This window comes from Mus musculus, chromosome 15 (assembly GCF_000001635.26).
Source record: "Mus musculus strain C57BL/6J chromosome 15, GRCm38.p6 C57BL/6J".
Lineage (NCBI taxonomy): Eukaryota > Metazoa > Chordata > Mammalia > Rodentia > Muridae > Mus > Mus musculus.
In genome coordinates this window covers 6425796-6445262 of record NC_000081.6, presented here as the reverse complement: position 1 = coordinate 6445262, position 19467 = coordinate 6425796, and the positions used below count along the sequence as shown (strand labels likewise).

The following is a 19467-nucleotide window of genomic DNA, read 5'->3' as shown; positions in this document are numbered from 1 at the left end:
GTAATTCCTGACTGCTATTTTCCCTTATTGACAAAGTGTCATTATGCAATAAACCAAAAAAAAAAAAAAAAAATGCCAAGGTGGGGAAAAATTAGGAGCTGGGTTAAAAATAAAGCAACCAATAAAACAAAATCCTAGCAGTTCTTTCCTTGGGAGACTCTGGAAGGGAAGCTAAAGAGAGAGGTATAATTTGTGGGAGAGACCTATGGATTATTCTTATAGAGTCCTAGGCTCAGAATAACTACAGAAAGAACACAATGAAAGATGAGGCATAGGTGGGGGATATTCTAAGCACCTCTCCCTCTGAAAGTCAGATATGTGGCTTGTTTCCACCCAAGCAAGGTAACGTGTGGAAATGTAAGCTTTTTGTGTATAAGTTACACACCTCTTATATGTATATTTTTCTGAAAAATGCAAAGTAAGCACCACAAGGCTTTAGCAACAGCCACCAAATGGATTTGGCCTGATTATGATGGAAGCACACACCAAAAGGATAGGATTATCCTCTGCCATAAGGAACACTGCTTGCCTGACATCTCCACATTCTCCAGGGCCATTGAGAGGGAAAGGTTCTGGAAGCGCTGATGGGTGTGGACCGTGCAACCTCTCTGAGAGCACTGATTAGTCAGGAGAATGACCCAGGGATGTTGCAAGTGTGGAAGGCTGTTAGTCTTTATCTTACTCAAATTTAACTGACTGGGGCTTCTCAATTCTTCCTAATGTGTGGCTAGGGTTGGGACTTAGAATACACAATGGGTGTAGAGAGATATCTGATGTGTTGGAGGTTTGTGGGTAATATATTATGAATTTACAATGTCTCATGACACTCTTTTTATCTAGTGTTTTGTTTGTTTGGGGCAGGGTCTGATAGGGTAGTTCAGGCTAGCCTGAGACTTGCTGCAGCCCTTCTGCCTAGACCCAGTTGCTACAGTTACAGGTATGAGCACATACCCAGCTGTTCCTAGCAGTTTTGTTTTGTGGAGGCAGATTTGCCTCAAACCCTCCCCTTGCATAGTTGAGGATGACCTTCAACTCCTGATCATTCTGTATCCATTCCCCAAGGATGGAGACTGCAGGCTTGCACCAAGTTGCATGGCTCCCTGATACAGTTCTTAAGAGACATTCATAGAAAATGATTAATTACAATAGAGCAAATCTTGAATATTAGCATAGGCAAAGGTAAAACAGATGTCTGTCTGGTTGGTGGGATGACAGAGCTAGTTATTTTAGGACCATCTTACCTATGCCACTGAGAGAAAAGTCTCTGATCTCCCTTTTCTTAATTCCTCCTTTTCTCATCCAGAGCTTGAGTTAATTAATTCCACCGACTTCTCAGCTTACAGTGGAGACCATGTGCTTGCTTGACATGTAAGTCATGCAAAATTGTCAAGTAATAAGACTGATTCTTAAAGGAGTGCTCATAGCCTTCAGTGAATGAATCCATGCCAGAGGAACACTTTCCACTAGCCTTTGATAGTGACAGGTGGCGGGCATTTAGACTCAGTCCAGTTCTGCCAGCTTTGTCACAATACATGGGAGACTCTTGTATGGTCCCTGTTACCACTCCTTATTTTATTTTCTCTCAAAATGTCCATTCCTTGAGATGAAGGCATTTCAGTTTCAAAGTGTGGCACATTGAACTCCCTTTACTAGAATCTGCTTCTTACTTTAAAGGTTCTTATTTTAAAGGTAGACTCCTCAAAGTGGCAACTGACTATGCAGGTATGCTCACACAGGTGCGTGTGTCTCTCTTTGTTGTAAATTACTTTCCTACTTGATAATCCTGGCCCTGAGGTCAATATGCCTATTCTTCTAGCTTCTCTGAGCATTTCCATTCCCGTAGCATCATTCCCAGTGCAGGTTGGGAACTGCCATCCAGATCCCAGAGTGTTTATTCTCTTGTTAAAATAGATATGTTCTCCACCTTCCAGCATTGTCGTTTCCTACCGTTTGTGTCCCAAACCAAGTTCTCAGGTCAGTGAAGGATGCAGGAGGCCATTGTCAGGTCGACCCTCCAGTTTCTTCCTTTCCTTCCCTATTATCCCTTAGGTCTAACACTCATCTCCCCTGACTGTGAATGAAAATTTCTGTGGTGCTCAGTAAATATAAGGGGGGAAGGTGTGCTTAAACACACTCTAAACATATCTGTGATTCTACCCCAGCACACTTGTGTTACCCTTTAACCTATTCCTCTTAAAACCATCACCACAACAAGAAGCTAAAATAATAACTGAACTCAACCATTGTAAATATCAATGGTTGATATCAGAAAAGAGGATTGATATACACCTATATAAACATCACTACAAGGAAAATGTAGTCATGAAGAGTTTCATAATTTGTCTTTTGTTTGTTTTTTTCCCCTTTAACTATTACAGCTTCCTGGCTACTGAGAAGTCCACATTGTGTTCTCTGTAGAGACCAGCACTGAGGACTTTAGCATAAGGTAGAAGTTTGTAATTAGACATATTACTCCAGCAAAGCAAGGTCAAACAGGCTGGGGTACTCATGAAATAAGATGACAAGTGACTGGCCTGGGGCCACCAGCATCACTGTAATTAGGACATGTTAACAGATATGCTGCTGGTGTATGGCTTTGTTCACATCCATGTGTGTCAGGTAGATTTAGGACATGAGTTCTGGTTATTTTCAGTGGAAAAGAATTAGTTAAAAAAAACAAAAACCATGCCATTTCCCAGAACACAGGCTTTGTTATTGAGCAATCTCATTAGATGGTGATATTTTAAATATTTACCAGGCACTTTTCGGCAACCTTTATCTTTTAGTTGAAGACTTTATTTTGAACCAATTTCAGCCACTGGGGTCAGAGTTCTCACTCATCTGGTAATTCCATGTCAACCGCATTCCTGAGTTAGCTATGTCCTGTCTTTCCCACCCTGCTTTCAGCACAGGAAGGCAGAGAAATGCTGCTTGGCTTGTTGGGAGAGTTTGACCATTGTGGGAGAAGAGACTCCACTACAACATTGTTGCCACAAAATCCCCATTAGAAAAACACTCTAAGCTGATAGTGCAACTGCAGCCATTATAAAACCTGGAGGCCAACTTTATATGAGCTGTGATGGTGTCTGAGTCAGGGCTTCTATTTCTGACAAACCTCATGACCTAGAAGCAAGTTGGGGAGGAAAGGGTTTATTCAGCTTACACTTCCACACTGCTGGTTATCACCAAAGGAAGTCAGGACTGGAACTCAAGCAGGTCAGGAAGCAGGAGCTGATGCAGAGGCCATGGAGGGATGCCACTTACTGGCTTGTTTCCCCTGGCTTGCTCAGCTTGCTCTCTTATAGAACCTAAGACTACCAGCCCAGGGATGGCACCACCCACAAAGGGCCCTCTCTGCTTGATTACTAATTGAGAAAATGCCTCACAGCTGGAGCTCATGGAGGGACTTCTCCAACTGAAGCTCCTTTCTCTGTACTAACTCCAGCCTGTGTCAAGTTGACACCCAAAGCCAGCCAGTACAGATGGTTAGATTCCTCTCATTGTGTTACGTAGAGCAGAACTATTGTTTCATAACTAGTGTAGCATTTCCCCAAAGAGAGGTTATCTTAAGAAACCCCAGCATCTTTGCCATTTCTGTTGCATTCATGTAAGAAACCTTAGGGTTTTCTGGCTGTTAACATTCAACTCTTTGCTTAAACATATTTGATGCTTAAATGAAGCCCTACGGTTCCCATGAAATATAAAACTTTCAGGACAGGTTGAAATACCATGTCTACTAAAGAGTTAGATTTATTCCCTTCTTTTTTCTTGTTTCTTTTTCTTTTTTATGGCTACTTCAGTGAGCAGACCCCTCTTTGTCCAACAGTGCTTCTTATTTTACTTACATGAATGACTTCTTGTCTATGAGCAATGGGTAGCCCTCGGCATGTGCTTCCATATTGAGCCACATGAAAAGAGAACCCAACGTCTCATGATAGTATGCACCAAAAAGCTCTTCTTTCCCAGTATCTTACTCTTTAGTGTTGTTAGGTTCAATATTCAGTCTTTGGTATTTTCTAGAACCTGCTTTAGGATTTGTTCCAGGTCTTTGTTAACAGAAATAAGATCCTTGAATTTAAACCAGAGCACCATGACCAAGCGTCTATTTAGCTGACCATTGACCTGCCAGCCTGCCTGCTACAACAGGTCTTTGAAATAGCTAGTACCCAGACAGACTGACCCCTACATTATGTGTTTTGTGTGGGGTGAAATATAACAGAATAGGAGAAGCAAACGACAAAAGGCATGAACCAATACCATCCAGTGACCATCATATGCTGGGGTCTGGAGCAACTCCAATCTATTGTTTCCGCTGAAGTCACAGGAAGGGAATACGTGCTGTAGGCGTGAGAGGGACTAACGTTGAAAGAGCCTTGATCATTTACTTGTGTTTTTACATCGCAGATTTCCACTTTCTCTTACCATTGTGACAACCCAAAACGTGGGTGATCAGCAGTTTCTATTCTTCTACCTGCTGTGTTATATACCTTGCAACAAGTTGATCCAAAAGCAGGAATCAAATACTAGAATGAGCTAACAGCGACATGAAATTTTTGTCATTCCAGTTTATTGAATGCGTAAATTTATAGATTTGTTTGCATACAGAAAAGTGCACAAGAAGACAAGTACATACAAAACAGTTGTGTGGCTGATCATTACTTTCAAAAACTCGACTATCTAGAAAGAGTTACCTTCACTTTAGCACATCTTCAGGTATTTGAAATTTTTAAAGTATGATTTCAAGTCTGTTCATAATGACTGAGTAGGAAGTCAGACAGGAAAAAAGAAACACATATCATAGATAATTAACCACTAGCATTAAACAGAAACCCACAGGACTTCAGCTTGGATCACTTGGGGCTAATTAACAGAGGCTCACAAGGCTAGCGCCTTGTTTAAAACCTGAGCAGTCATTCTCTTCCAACAAAAGGTAAGATTGGACTAACACCCACAAGGACCTGAGCATTTTGGGTCAAGAGATAACATTGAAAAAAAAATACTCAACATAAACTAAAAAAAAAAACACAACTTGGCAGGAACAAACCCTTCAGCTCTGTATAACAAAAAGCCTGGAAATGAAAATGTACTGTGTAGGTTTCCAAGGCTATGAGGAATATATTTCAGGCAGATTTTTCAATGATAACCCCAAATATTTGTCCATGATTGTGGCTTCAAGAAAGTTTTCCAGTTACTTGATAAAGGCCTAGTCATCCAGTAAGGACCCAGTGTGTCTAGCATAGTCACATTTAGCTTTCAGAATACAGTCCTTCACTGCTGAGCAGAATCCAGTTCCCCTACTGTGTTAAATTGCTCTATGAAACTTCAGTCTAAGTCCCCCAAGCCATAGGGAGAATGAAGAAGGTGCACCTTCCAGAAGTCTAGCCCCTGGACTAACAATGACTGGAGTGGGTGCGTGCACTTCAGATCTGTGAAACATTTAATGCTTTTTGCCCCGTGAAAAATCCATTCCTGGTAAAAGGGAGGCACTGTTTATATAAACCCAGGAGCAAAATGAACTGAAAGAGAAAGAGAGAAAGACAGGGAGAGATAAAGAATGCTTTCCTCTCATTTAAAACAGCCAGCAAGAGATTGAAAATGGAACAGCCTAGGTCCTGGGAGAGATCACCAGAATGAGAGAAATTATACTTTATTATTTTTTAGTAATGCACACAATAATCATCTTTATTGAGAAACAAAAATCACATGAAATAAAATCAGGATCTTCAAGGAAAATGTAGGGCATAATGTCATCAGGGTCAAACAGCTGCAACGTATCTGGAATGAAAACAATGTGGGGCCCCAGGGAGAAATTGTTTTATTAGCTTTGAATAATGCCTTGTGTTTTGAGTTAGCTCTTTCTCTTCTTCAAGTCAAATGTAAGCACCACTTGGGGCAGGATTGGTAAATGGTGCAGTTAGCTGAGAAACGACCATCTCAAAATGGTCCTTGGGTGGATTTGAGAAGTTAGTCTTGCTTTCATTTTATTAAATAAAATTCTTTCTGAGTGGACATAGGAAGCAAGGTGTCTTACTTCCCTATTAATAGGATGCTTTAGGTTTAGGCCGCACACCAGGAACCCCAAATGACTTTGAGAGCTATGAGTATTTGGACATTGACTCAAGGCAGTGTGATATTAAGGGTAAAGGTAGCCGCTCCTCCCAAATGGAGGGTAGAATGGAGAATATTCTGGAAGTTTCAAGGGGGCACAACAGACAAGGATTTGATAGGGAAGCTACTTCATTTATATTGGAGCTAGAGAGTTTAGGAGCTTAATTTACGTAAAGCCATAGTTTAAGTTTAGCTTTAGCCTAGACAGGAAAATGAAAGGCATTTTACAAGTACAAGAGGCCAAAACAAATAGGGTAACAGATAATACGTCAAAGCTGGAGCGAGGACAGAGGTCAACATGTTTCTGGCTGTCTGCTTCATTCTTGACCAAAGCCAGTCTTTTGCTCATCTGGATAGTCATCATTACAACTTCCTAGAGAAACATGGAAAATAATGGTTAAAGCATTTGGGTTGAATATCAAAGTACTGCATATTAAAACATTATTTTCAGGGGTTAATGATACTATATCCCAGAACTGATCTAAACATTGAACAAGACAGTAATATACACCAGATATGATAGTACATGTGGATGGCTTCAACATTCAGAAGGCCAAGGAAAGAGGAGAATGGGTTCAAAGCTAGTCACAACTATATAATAACATCAAGGCTAGTTTAAAGAATGGAGTGTGGCTTTAGACCAAATACATCTATATCTGGATCAGAGTAACTGAACTAGGAAGAACCACCCTAAATATAGGATGGGAATCCTTGGGATAGGATCCTGAGTTAAGTAAGGGGGTGAAAGCAAGCTGAGCAGTGCTCATATCTCTCTGTTTGTTGGCCAATGATGAAAGTTCCTGCTACTATGACCATCTCTACCATGATGGACTTGGACCATGAACCTTTTACCTCTTGGGTGTCAGGTATTTTGTTGCAGCAACACGACAAAAAAAAAAAAATGATTCTTCACCCAATCTATGAACTTTACAGGTTGTTGTTATTCATGTTGGCTGTTAATCTCTGTTTAATTTATCAATTAAAATTTAGGTATTTATGTATAAGGAAAAAAGTTGGTTGGCACTAGTCTGTGATTCATGGTTTCAAAAATCCTCATGGAAGTTTGAAATGCATTTTCCATGGATAATGGGAAATATATCTTATGATTGATATATGTGAGGAACTTATCTATTATATATGAATCAAAATAGAGATTAGCTTTGTTTGGATGAGGAAATATTGGAATAAAAGGGATTTGGATTTATTTGTCTTATTTTGCCCCTTTCTGCTATGCCTCCTATATATAGTGTTATATAGCTTCCTCCTTCTCTTCACTTTGATGTTATAATATTAAAACACAACTGTTGTCATTTATTGTTGAAAAGAACAGATTACATGACACCCTGGCAGAGATTCAGCTTTTCTAGAATAACTTCCACTAGAGATGGAACACCCAAGCCTCTGACTCATTTTGAATGTTTACTGCTTCTCAAGGTAGCATTTCCGGCAGTCACTGCTGTTAGAGTGATGTATCCCACCACAGAGACCAACTTGAGATCACCATTGAAGAAAGAAATGGCAGAGATGTCGTATTGTTCTTTGTTTAGCTGACTTATCCATGCTTCTCCTTGAACATCGTTCTTTTAAAGGTAAGTCTTGGAATTTAGCTGGGATAGGGCTTCATTCATGAAGCCTGGGTTTCATCTCCAGGACTACAGAAAACTGGGTGTGATGGTACACGTCTGTAATCCTAGCACTTAGGAGGTGGAGGCAGGAGGATCAGAATAAAGTCATTTCCCATTACAGAGAGAATTTGAAGTCAAGCAGAGATATGTGAAACCTTGTCACAAAAATGAAAAAAAAAATGTAGAAGGTTAAAAATATATGTTCTATTGAATTTATTTCCACATAGAACTGAAGAATCAACATACAACCTAAATTTTTACATCTCCTAACTAGATTATGACTGCAAAAATATTTTTAAAATACTTAATATTTATTATTAAATTATCAGAGCATTGATTTCCATATCTGCTACTCTTAAATTACACATACTCAACCTCCTTAAAATTCTAAAAATAAAATCTCATGCTTTTCCCTCTACATCACCATCTCTCACCGTCCACCTACTCCAAGACAACACTAAGTAGGCTCTTCCACTTACAGAAGCTAGGCAAAAGGATTTCCGAAAGGGCTCCTGTGGGGATCAGAAGATGCAGGCTGAGAAACCACCTAGGGGATGAAGCCAAACAGAACAAACACTATTATAGCGATAACAAAAACACATAATAGAATCCCAATTTCCTTTAAGCACCAGTTAGATGGTAAGCCAATCAGACAATGTTAAAAGCTGGGGAGAAAATTGCATTTGTCTCCCTCAACTTGGAAGAATTGTTTTTGATGGACGATCAATGGGAGATTAAGAATTTTAATCTTTAAAGGTTCTTAAGAGTCTATTTTGATTCAGCTTCTCCCATCAATGTTTGCATAAGACAGATTAAGTGAAGCACAAAGGAGAGGTTTTGATGGTATTATTCCTCAAGTTCAGGGGATGATAGTGCCCATGAAACATAATCTCACTCCAGCTTGATGGGATGTTTATACTATGAAGTTTCCTAAGAACACATCACAGCCACATAGGCATTCTCATCAAAGAGTTAATGTACAGGAAAGGTAGGCTCAGGAAGCTATAGGTGTATGTGGCATTTGATACTTACAGAGGGGTTTGATGAGCTGAACCCTTTGGAGAAAGGGTTCTCGAGTGAATTGTCAGCAGACTTGGTACCCAAGAGGACACCTTGTCTCGGGGCTGGCTTTGGTGGTTCTGGAAGGCAAAGAACCCAAGTAGTTAGTAGACAAGCTGTGTTCACACACAGCACATATTCACTTGATGGCTTAGCTTTGAAACTTAGTTCTTTACCCCAGTGAGCTAGAAATCACCACATACACCAGGAATCTATCTCTCCATCACAGAACAGAAAGTTACATATATACACTATCTGAAACAGGAGACACTCACAGGTCCCTTCCTTGTAGTCATGGCATATGGGTTAGATAATCATTCAGTTACATATATACACTATCTGAAACAGGAGACACTCACAGGTCCCTTCCTTGTAGTCATGGCATATGGGATAATCATTCAGCTCTCGGAAAGTCACAATCCATCTTTCAATGGCTCTTGAAAGCCCTTTGAGAACAGTCACTAGAGGGCAGCATTGGGCCAGTCCCCGGGATTGGCTGAGGTAAAGGGCTCTAAGGTGAATGGTTAAGTGACCTCCACAGCCCTGAGTGCCAGAGGAAGCAGGAGGTAGACTACTGATGAACAAAGAAGGTCCTCTGAGCTCCCCATTGGGCCATATGTCTATATGGATGGGGCTGAATATTAGTTGGCAGGTACTTGAGCAAACTTACCATTAATCTTGTTCAACAGTTGATTGGCATCAAAATCATCATGGTCTACATGCTCCTGAGGAATGCCAACTTTATTGTTGAAGTAACTGGAGAAGGCGCTTGAAGTCCCAGAGGGAGGCGTCTCCCCCTTCCTTGAGGGAACAAGAGGTGGCTGCCGCAGCTGGAAGTCCTTAAACATTTCTTTCACTTCCTTGACCTCTTTATCCCCAAGGGGGTCTAAGCCAGTGAAAGCGTCACTGGGAATGTCCTTTAGTGGGCCATTTCGGGGAGGTGGTTGAGGCGGTGTGGCCAGAACAGAGGACATCATAGGCTGAGGAGAGGACTGAGTGGACATGGTGGGAGGTGGAAAGATATTATTACTCTGAAAAGGATTCCCCAGAGGGCTTGTGGATGACCAAGCGTTGGGCGCCACAGATGTGGTAGGACACCAAACTGTGGGGGGTGGAGGGGAAGCTGGGGTTGCAAATGATGGAGACTGATTCCAGACTTGTACTGCTGGGGTTGTACCAAAAACGAGTGGCTGGCCAAAACTGGGAGGCTGGCCACTTATTATGGCTCCTGGGACCACAGTTGTCGAAGGACTGTAGACAACAGGCGTCCAGGGTCCTGCTTGGGGGGGTGTTACTGGGACCGTACCTGAAGGAAGAGGGAGAAAGAAGTTATCAGGAGACAAACTTGAAGAGGATTCTTTTATTTTATTTTTTATAATGATGAGCTGATTGTATGAAATAATGGGCTTCATCATGGCATTTTCAAGCATCCATATAGCATACTTTGGCTGTGTTCAACCCTATGACAAGGATTCTTAAATTTTAAAAAAAGCATGACTTTCTGGGCGTATTTGTAGAGCACTCCCAAGGCAAAATACTTTATGAAGTTATGAAACTGGCTCTGAAATAATGACTCTAAGACATTAAATCTCTCAGAAACTTAGCTCATTAGCACTGTCTAGCTAGCCTTCAAATGCTTTGTGCATATTCTTTCTACCATACCTTTCTACTTTCCTTCTTATGAAGAGTAATATACCCCTATAAGGTCCTGATCATGAAAAACAAAAATATTTATCAAACATGTATGGATGTACCCTGAATAGGATTTTTCAATAGCAAGACAGATTTGTTAAGTGGACAGATTTACGTATGCAAATTACAATGATTATTAAGTAGTTAATTAAGATAATCCGCTGTGCCCAGTCATTGTTTTGTATTTGCATCTAACAGTTGGTTCCTGCTGGGCACTTATGAAAACCAGCTGTCACAAATGGACATGGGGCCTCAAAAGTCTCTCCTCTTTCAAAGTCTCTCTGCTTTTGAACACTGCCTGAGTTGACACACCGATACAGAGGGAAGATAAATTTTAGTTGAGGTCAACGTAGTTTTAGACTTACATATAAGAATGGAGGAAAGGCTATTATCCTGGGAAGGCTGCTTCAAATAAAAGTGCTTCCTGCCACCTGTCGCTCACTACGCTTTGCCAGAAGTTAGGGTTGAGGAGTTATAAGAAATGTGGAGGAGATAAAGCAGCTGAAAGCAGAGCCTCTTCCTGGGGAATGGTGACCTGAGTCAGGGACTGTTATCTCTAGTGTCTGCCTCCATGTCATGTATTCTTCAGGAAACCCAGGCCTCCAATGGGTGTTGGGCAACTGGGTGTGGAGCCAGCATCCAAGGTCTGCTCAGGTATATATGGCTATACCTGATTTAGGGAGCTCTCTCTTAATCTTTCTGGCATTTGATTCTTTTACTGTCACAAATGCTGGCATCTAACTAGGAACACATTTGCTCCATTCACACAGAAGGGACACCTCACTTGATCAACATGCCTATTTCTCAGTGAGGGAACTGAATCAAGAACATAATCAAATCAGGAAGTTCACAGTCCATGCCTAGAGGGACAAACTAAAGAGTGTTGGCCCTGACTCCAGCACCTTATTCTCCCATTTTGACCTCTTCATAGCAAGGCACAAGAAGCACTACTGTGCAGTGATAAGTTAATCCACATACTAACTTCATAGACACAGGAGCCAGGATTTGCTTGCATTACAGAATACAGTCAGAAAAGCCAAGACAAGGCTTTGCTTAGATTTTCTTATATAAGACTTAAAAGTGGGTTTAATTTAAACAAAGTTTAAACAATGTTTCAAAAATAAATTAATATTGTGAATGGAAGGAGGGATCATTTACTAATAATATCAGCCATTAAATATAAATAAATAAATACATACATACATACATACATACATACATAAGCTGGGCAGTGGTGGCGCACACCTTTAGTTCCAGTGCTTGGGCGGCAGAGGCAGAGGCAGAGGCAGAGGCAGAGGCAGAGGCAGAGGCAGAGGCAGAGGCAGAGGCAGAGGCAGAGGCAGAGGCAGAGGCAGAGGCAGAGGCAGAGGCAGAGGCAGAGGCAGAGGCAGAGGCAGAGGCAGAGGCAGAGGCAGAGGCAGAGGCAGAGGCAGAGGCAGAGGCAGAGGCAGAGGCAGAGGCAGAGGCAGAGGCAGAGGCAGAGGCAGAGGCAGGGGTATCTCTGGGAGTTTTGAGGCCAGCCTGCTCTACAGGGTGAGTTCCAGGACAGCCAGGGCTACACAGAGACACCGTCTCATAAATAAATAAATAAATAAATAAATAAATAAATAAACAAACAAACAAATAAATAAATAAATGAGAGAAATTACCCATTTATCATCCTTCATCCTGAACTATGTATTTGCCTTTCCTTGTGAAACTGCTTAAGTTTAGCCATAGATCGTATCAATGGGAGTGCCATTCTGACGAAAGAACAATATTACATTTGCCAGGAAGTTAAGTGCTTGGCAGGTCTGCATTTGTGCCAGCCGTCATTCCTATCAACCCATTATGCTCCTAAGACATTTATGGCCCAGCTAGAGAAAGTACGGGCAAGGACTGAGGAATAAGAGAGTATGGACATAAAGCATTAATTTTACTACCTTCTGAAGCTAGATCAAAACACAGGGTACAAGTCAAAGCTGAGGGCTCAGCTTCCTGTAAGCCTTTTACCCGCCCCCAAGATCTCCAGAGGAGACGGTTCCCCAGCTGGGTCCGGCGGAAGCCAGACCTACAACCTTCCATGGTTTGGCGGAGGATCCCTGCCAATGGACAGGGGCTACACTGTGGGGCTCAGTTTGAGTTTCATGTCCAAACTTGGAAGAATCATCAGTATTCTGCAGTTGTATACCCCAAGGCCTCAACAGGGGCACCTCGCCAAAAAGCTTCACTTCGTCTGAATAAATTAACAGTTATAAGGTCCAGCTGTATCTTCAGGCTGACTTGTTAAATATTGGCTGTAAGAATTCTTCAAGGCATTGCTCCTGGGATGTGGTCTAGTCACAGGCCCCAATGCAAGTCCTCTGCCTTTCTATGAAGGAAAGATACTAGCTGTTTCACTGTGGGTACGGGGAAAAGAACAACGCCCCAAAGGAGGCCTCCAAAAGGTAAAGGCATTTAAAGAGTCTCTTGGTGCTGTAGCATCCAGCAGAAGCCGGGCATCTACTGGCTTCTCAGACTCACCTGGATGTCAGTCACTCAACAGTAGTAACATCTCCTTATCTTACCCCTACTCCTGACACGTTTAGACAGACTTATCATGGCAGACTCAAACTGCTCTCCTTTGCAGAAAAATAGCCAAGGAGAGTACAAAAGAAATAGAGGAAGAGAAAAAAGATTGTGACTGCTGATTCCATAGAGCGTAGGGAAAGCCATGATCGCCGTTCCAATTTTACCAAAGAGCCAGAGAGTCCGGCTTGATCCATGGTGCCCCCTACCTCCCAAGTCGGATTCTGCCTGAGGTTGCACAGGTGCCAAGAAGCAAACAACAAAGGAGAGTCCCCAGCAGGGTGGCCAAGACTATTGTTAGGGCTTCTGAAAACTGAACTATGCAGCCTGAAAAGAGCCAGAGGCTGTGGAGAAAGAGTAACAGGGCCAGCCTTCAATCAAGGCCCCTTCAGCAGCATCCTACAGCAGAGGCTCGGTGGATCTGGCAAGCCGAAAATACATTTAAAATGTACCCAGCAACATCCCACTGTCTAAGAAAACTCCATCTATGTTCCTTCTAGATGTAGCTTTTTTTTTTCCCCTAGTATTTCTCCTTCTATCTCTACGTAGATGCTCTTCTAGAAAAACTATTGATTGTGAGTTGCAAAGATACAAGTATTCAAAGCCAGATGGGCTTACTCAGACCTACGTGGGGAGCAGAGCCCAGAAGTCAGACAGACTTTTTCTTTATGACTTAGCCTGGCTTCAAGCTTAACCTACACCCATTCTGGGGTTCATAACGGGGTCTGAGAGGAGACAGACCTCTGTCTATCATGGCAAATGGCATAGAAAGTATGCATAGTCCTACGTTTGCAACTCAGACAGCACCCAAGGCTCTCTCACTTTATCTCCTTTTACCATTGAAGCCAGCCAGACTTCAGAATCCTTTACAAAACTGTCCTCTGAAAGCCACTGCCAGCTAGCTGTTCAGGGACATGCAATCCACGTGGCAGCTCAGAGAGCTGAATTTCACCTACAAGGCAGGACTCTCACAGGGGTGTGGGCTGTGCAGGGGTCAGCACGAGGAGCGTTGCTTGACATGGCCCACTTTTGCCCACCCAACATAGGAAGTGCCTTCCTCCCCTGCATTATCATTATGGGTGACGGTAACAGCATCACGTTTAATTCCAACTCGAGGAACATACCTAGACCTACAAGGGGCCCCACTGGGGCAGGAGCATTGCCTTTGAAGAGATCCAGAAAGTTCGACTGCGGGACTGCAGGTTGTCCTGTGGGGGACATCTGGCCTGGAGGTTCTGAGGCAAAGATGTCTGAAGCAAGCAAGTCGTTTGCTGAAGACTGACAAAATGGAGAAGGAGGGAGAAGAGTTATTCAGGAGGAGGGAACACAGCTTCTGCCTGTCTTCCACTGTTTACCCAAAGCTAACCACCACGGAAAGGAAAACCTCCTATTATTACTGGCAAGTGATTACTTCTATCGAAGTAAATAACAGACCAAAGGTGAGGTGGGGGTTGGGGGCGAGAGGGATAAGGACACATGGCTTCAGTGGGTAGAGAAGTGGATACCATCTTGGACTTGCAAAATGAAATCTACTTTTCTCATTTTATCCTTTTGTGTCAGTCTGGTCTCCGTATTGGCTAAAAAACGTGAAGCTGGGAAAGAAAGCGCAATGTAAGCTTCCTAAATAATTACAATCCTTCTATTTGATTAGCTTGGACAGAGACAACACTGCCTTCGTTATTAGGTCAATCTGCACATTCCTATGAGTGCTTTTAAAAAAAAATCTCCTACAGACGCTGCACTTGGAGTCGCTTTTGAATGAAGTTGGTAATAGTGGTCTTGTAAGTTTCTAAGTCAATGGGTTACTCAATCGACATTTACATTTAAGAGAGGAGACAGACTTGAGAGTTTTTCACCACCACCATGGACGTCAGCGATGAGGGGTGTGCGGGACGTGGCGTTAGTGTGGGGGCAGGACCAAGGGAATCATCACAAGAACTCTCGCCCTCCCATCCCAAAACATGACAATTAAACTTACCAGAGGAACAGAAGCATAGCAGCATTAACAATGGAAAAAAAAAACAACAACAACTTGTGTTTAGTTTAGTATTAAGTGACAAGACATGCAAACGGAAAGCAGATGTGGCAAACACAGCTGGGAAGCTTAGGAAGAACGTTGGCTAGAGGGGCATTTTCCTGAAGGACCGATGTGCCTCATCCCACTTTCTACGTCACAGCCACACAGGAAACTAAAAAAGCAGCAAGGAAGAGCGCTTGCGTCACACCACCCTTTGGTAACGAGCATGCACTCTGCTAATGGATATGCGGAAAAGACAATTCACCTTAGCAGTCCTTCTGCCTCTTCCTGGTTTGGTACTTTGTGGAGGTGGGATAATGGCTATGGAGTCATGTGCTGAGGACTGGACAGAACTTTCCAAGTCCTGCTTTACGCCATTCGGTACCGATAGTCCTTTGGGAGGGCTTCCCACAAAAGGGTTCGGGGAAGATTTGATATGGAAGCCGTTCTGTTCTCTTTCAGATACCCCATTTTGAGTTCTCACTGCTTGCTGGGTCTGCGAACTTGGGTAGGGCCACGGGCCTCCCTGAGCTTCCGGTTTGCCAGTCCGGTTAGAGAGCTGGTCAAATTGCTGACCAAAGTAATCAGTATCACCGTTCAGGGGCCCTTTACTCTGTGGAGTAGACGAGCTACTCAGACTCGCTTTCTTCTGATCTGGAGATGTGAGAGAATCAAACGAAGAGGGTGCCGATTGGTCTGGCTGTGCAAAGGGATCATCACGGAAAGGATCAGGGTTAGGGGTGGGAAAGAAGTTGAGATTGGCAGAAAAGGCGTTCTCAGGCAAGAAGGATGCCTGAGGCTTTGGTCGAGGGAGAGAACAGGAGGTGACTCCATTTGTTAAGAATGGATTTTCTCTTAAAGAGTTCTGATTGGTGTCGATTTCAGAGTTTAGATCCACTAACAGGATATCTTTGCTTTCCTAGCACATTTGGGGGAAAAAAGAGAGAGAAAGAGAGAGACAGTGTTAGTCCATGTTATAATCCAAATGAGAAAACTACATCAATATGACAAGGACTACCAGGGTTCCTATTAGAATTTGGGACTATTACCATCTCCCATCAACTCCCTACCTAAGTTCCCATGGGGTTGCCTTTCCTTTGATGAAATTGTGTTAAAAACAAATACATTCTCTTTAGTTCATACATTCAAATGGTTTGGGTTCATTATCTGCATTGGTCCAACTGATATCTTTGAATTAATTAAGATTTACTCTAAATGGTTTGAATATACTGTTTGGACAGATGAGCTGACTTCAGAAACCTGGCCCGGCTTCCTATCTGAGAAACATAGTCACCAGTCCTGGGTTGTACTTCTAGAAGTCTCTAACTAATTACTTCTTTAAGTGAGCAAATTCAATGGTTAATGCTCATATGTGCATCATATGTGTATGTGTACAGTGCTAGGAACTGAACTCAGGGCTTTGAATATACTAGTTAAACATTCTACCACTGAATTATATGTCAAAACTCTAGTTATGGTTGGGATGAAGTTTAAAGTCAAGTGTCTTTCCTTCCTCTGGGGGAAAACAAGATTCTCCCTTTTTATGTTGATCTGTAGGTATGACTCTTTGAACAGACAAAGACCTTACTAACGGTACTAGCTAAATTGGACCTCTCATGTTTACCATCTTCATCTGGTCTTGGACATACCTTTTGAACATGACAGTCAAAATAGGGATCACATCTAATCAATCACACACTAACCTCATGTTGTTGTAAATAATTTTAATACATAGCTCAGTTGTGGCAGTGGTCTTACCTATTTAGCATTAAAGTCACCTAATAAACTAAGAAAAAATATGGGTTTTAGGGTGGGATCTTCAAAGCATGTGAAATGCATAACTATACTAATTCCATTTCTTCTCTATTATATGAGAAAAATATAGATGGTAATTGTTTGGGCTCTTCACTTGTCTTATGAAAATTGTTAGCATCAAAGCTACCAATTTAATCAATTTGGCGTGTTTTTATTCCAATTCATAGCTAATTACGATTTAGCCTGGGAAAGACCTTTTCGATTGACTTTGATTCATTAAATACTTAACTATATCAGCCATAGATTTTAAACAATAAACAGTGTCCAGCTGGGAAGGAAGCTTAAGTAGACATCTAGAATTAACCTGGGTGGAGCACTATTTTGATCACTGGGACAAGCACAACTTTAAAGAAATCAGAACCTTTTAAACTAATGAGGACAAAGGGACTTCAAACGTCTTTTAAACAAAGAAAATGTTCCATTTCTCTTTTGTGACCATAGAAGAGGCAACAAAATCAGGCCCAAACTATAGTCTCTCTTTTTAATCAATTTTACTTTCTTTGCTGCAAAATATAAAATCAATTTTTCTCTTTTCTTTTTCTTTCCTTCTTTCTTTCTTTCTTTCTTTTTTTTTTTTTTTTTAAAGGCTGGTTTTCATTTTGCAACTAGAAGAATTCATCACAAGAAAGAGCTTAAATGGAAAAACTTTTAATCAAACAAATGAATGGGAGACTTCTTAATGAGGGGATTTTAAGCAATCAAAAGGTGGGGTAAGATGCATTTGGGAAGCTTGATTTCAGAATTTGTTTGTTTTGAGCCACCTCTCAGTTAGCACAGTTGGGTGTTCTCAGTTGGCAGAGTTCTCCTTTCCAGACACTTCAGAAGTTGTTCTTAGGACACCAAACAGGAGTCACAATGTTAGACTTCTGAACAGTCACCCTACAAGCAAAATGTATAAGGCTCTCCTCAGGTGAGGGTTGTTGTTGATCCAAGTGTAAGTCTACCTAAAAGACTAGAGTGGATGGCCAGGAGACTCTTAGTCTGCTCCTGTGGTCAGAGCTTCATCAGGGCTTCGTTGGACGGTCTGGACCATTGGTACTCTTGGCTACCACCGAGCACCTTCAGACAGCTGTGAAAGTGAAGCAAGTCACTTCAGCAAGGGAGTGTGAGCAGGGTAGCTAGCTTCCCGGAAATGGTTACCAAGCCAGGCCTCAACCCCACTGTTGGCTTTCTGCTATTCTTTATGTGCATTAAAATCAGCTTCTTTAGATCGGTTTTCAGACTGCTTACATGGTAGGACCCCACTTGCTTTTACCCTAGATACTACATTGTGCCCTGTATACTTCAATCACCCAGTTCAAATTCAGATCTTTCTCTATGCTTTTCTTATTGATACTTCTATTTCTTTTATACCAGTGTTTACCCCATGCCATGTTATGGGGGTATCTATATACACATGTATATAGATATACTGTTTAAACTTTTTACCTTAATCTAATCCTCTCACGTCATGTTTACTCTCTGTGATGCTGGATCATTTCCTGTAGTCTTTGAAGTGGTCAGGTTTTTAAAGTTCAAGGTCATCACACACCCCTACCTTTCTGCTTTCCCTCCTTCACTCTTCGCCTGTCTTTGTGTCTCTGTGTCGTCTTCTCTCCCTTTCTCTTTACTTCTTAAATAGCATGAAACACAATGCTTCCATCATTTTACAAAAGGTTATGTTCTAAGGGATGCCAATACATTATTTGAAGTGCATAAAGTTCTGTTCATCAATTTTGGAGAAGGTACAGCCGCTCGGGATAACTGAGGGAGTCTAAGGAACTTAGATTTTTTTATTCCTCCTAGGCTTCACATTTTCCAGAGCAGTTGTTATAAGAATTGAAAAAAAAAAATCTAGAGCATGCTAGTTTTACCAGTCAGAGGAACATCTATTTTGTGACCTCTGCATATGGAGGCAATGTGAGAGAACACGTTGGAAAAATCTAACCAACACATAATTAGCCCCATGAGCTAAAAACAACAACAACAACGACAACAACAACAACAGCAACAACTTACCAGAGATTACCTACTTTGATTAAATGTATTATTTTAACTTATTTCTTAAACTAAAACTTGAGTTTCTACAAATTAAAAACATTTTTAGTTTGCAAGGAATGGAATATAAAACTAAGGCTTCTCCCAGATGTTTTTCACTGCCAGAATGCCTCAGAAGTGCACAAAAGCCAATTAAGCAATCAGCGCCTTCTTGCTTCTTCCTCTGAAATTCCACTCATGTATGGAGTACCTTCCTCTCTCTTGGAGTGCCCATTTCAGAGTGACATTTAGGAAGTAGACTCCCACAGATATTGATTTCCTCCAAGGAGGAAGCTACTACTAATAAAAGAATTGTCAAGACTGCTGATGAGTCTAAAACAGCCCAGAACTACGATCAGCTAGCCTAGCCCATCAAAGGTCTTGCCCTGAAAACAGTGAAGAAGCACTATAAAAAAGTGAAAGATCCCACGGACGAGTGAGTCAGGAAGGACTCACTATTTGAAAGACTATCCGGTCATTCTAACTCCTCTATTGTAGGCTCTGCAAGGACTTTGAGATGGCACCGCACAGTGCAATTCCCACATAGGTATACAGAGGAGAATGCACACAGTCCATGCTTTGGCCGAC

General features: G+C 41.8%; 1 protein-coding gene across 9 annotated transcripts in view; it reads right to left on the bottom strand.

The window, feature by feature from the left end:
• Positions 1-4547: 4547 nt before the first annotated feature.
• The window catches only part of Dab2 (disabled 2, mitogen-responsive phosphoprotein), a 140928-nt gene continuing 126008 nt past the window's right edge, over positions 4548-19467 (bottom strand). For 4 of the 9 annotated variants that reach the window (NM_001008702.2, XM_030248312.1, NM_001037905.3 and 1 more), the window contains 5 exons: positions 14156-14309; positions 9463-10098; positions 8766-8872; positions 8213-8280; positions 4551-6481 (listed from right to left, as the gene is read on the bottom strand). In NM_001008702.2, coding sequence (NP_001008702.1) covers positions 8218-8280; positions 8766-8872; positions 9463-10098; positions 14156-14309 — 960 coding nt within the window. In that variant the 3' untranslated portion in view covers positions 4551-6481; positions 8213-8217. Of the gene's footprint in view, positions 6482-8212; positions 8281-8765; positions 8873-9462; positions 10099-14155; positions 14310-15313; positions 15968-16362; positions 17743-19467 lie in introns of those variants that run through there. The other 5 variants (XM_011245324.1, XM_017316424.2, NM_023118.5 and 2 more) reach the window with 3 other exon arrangements.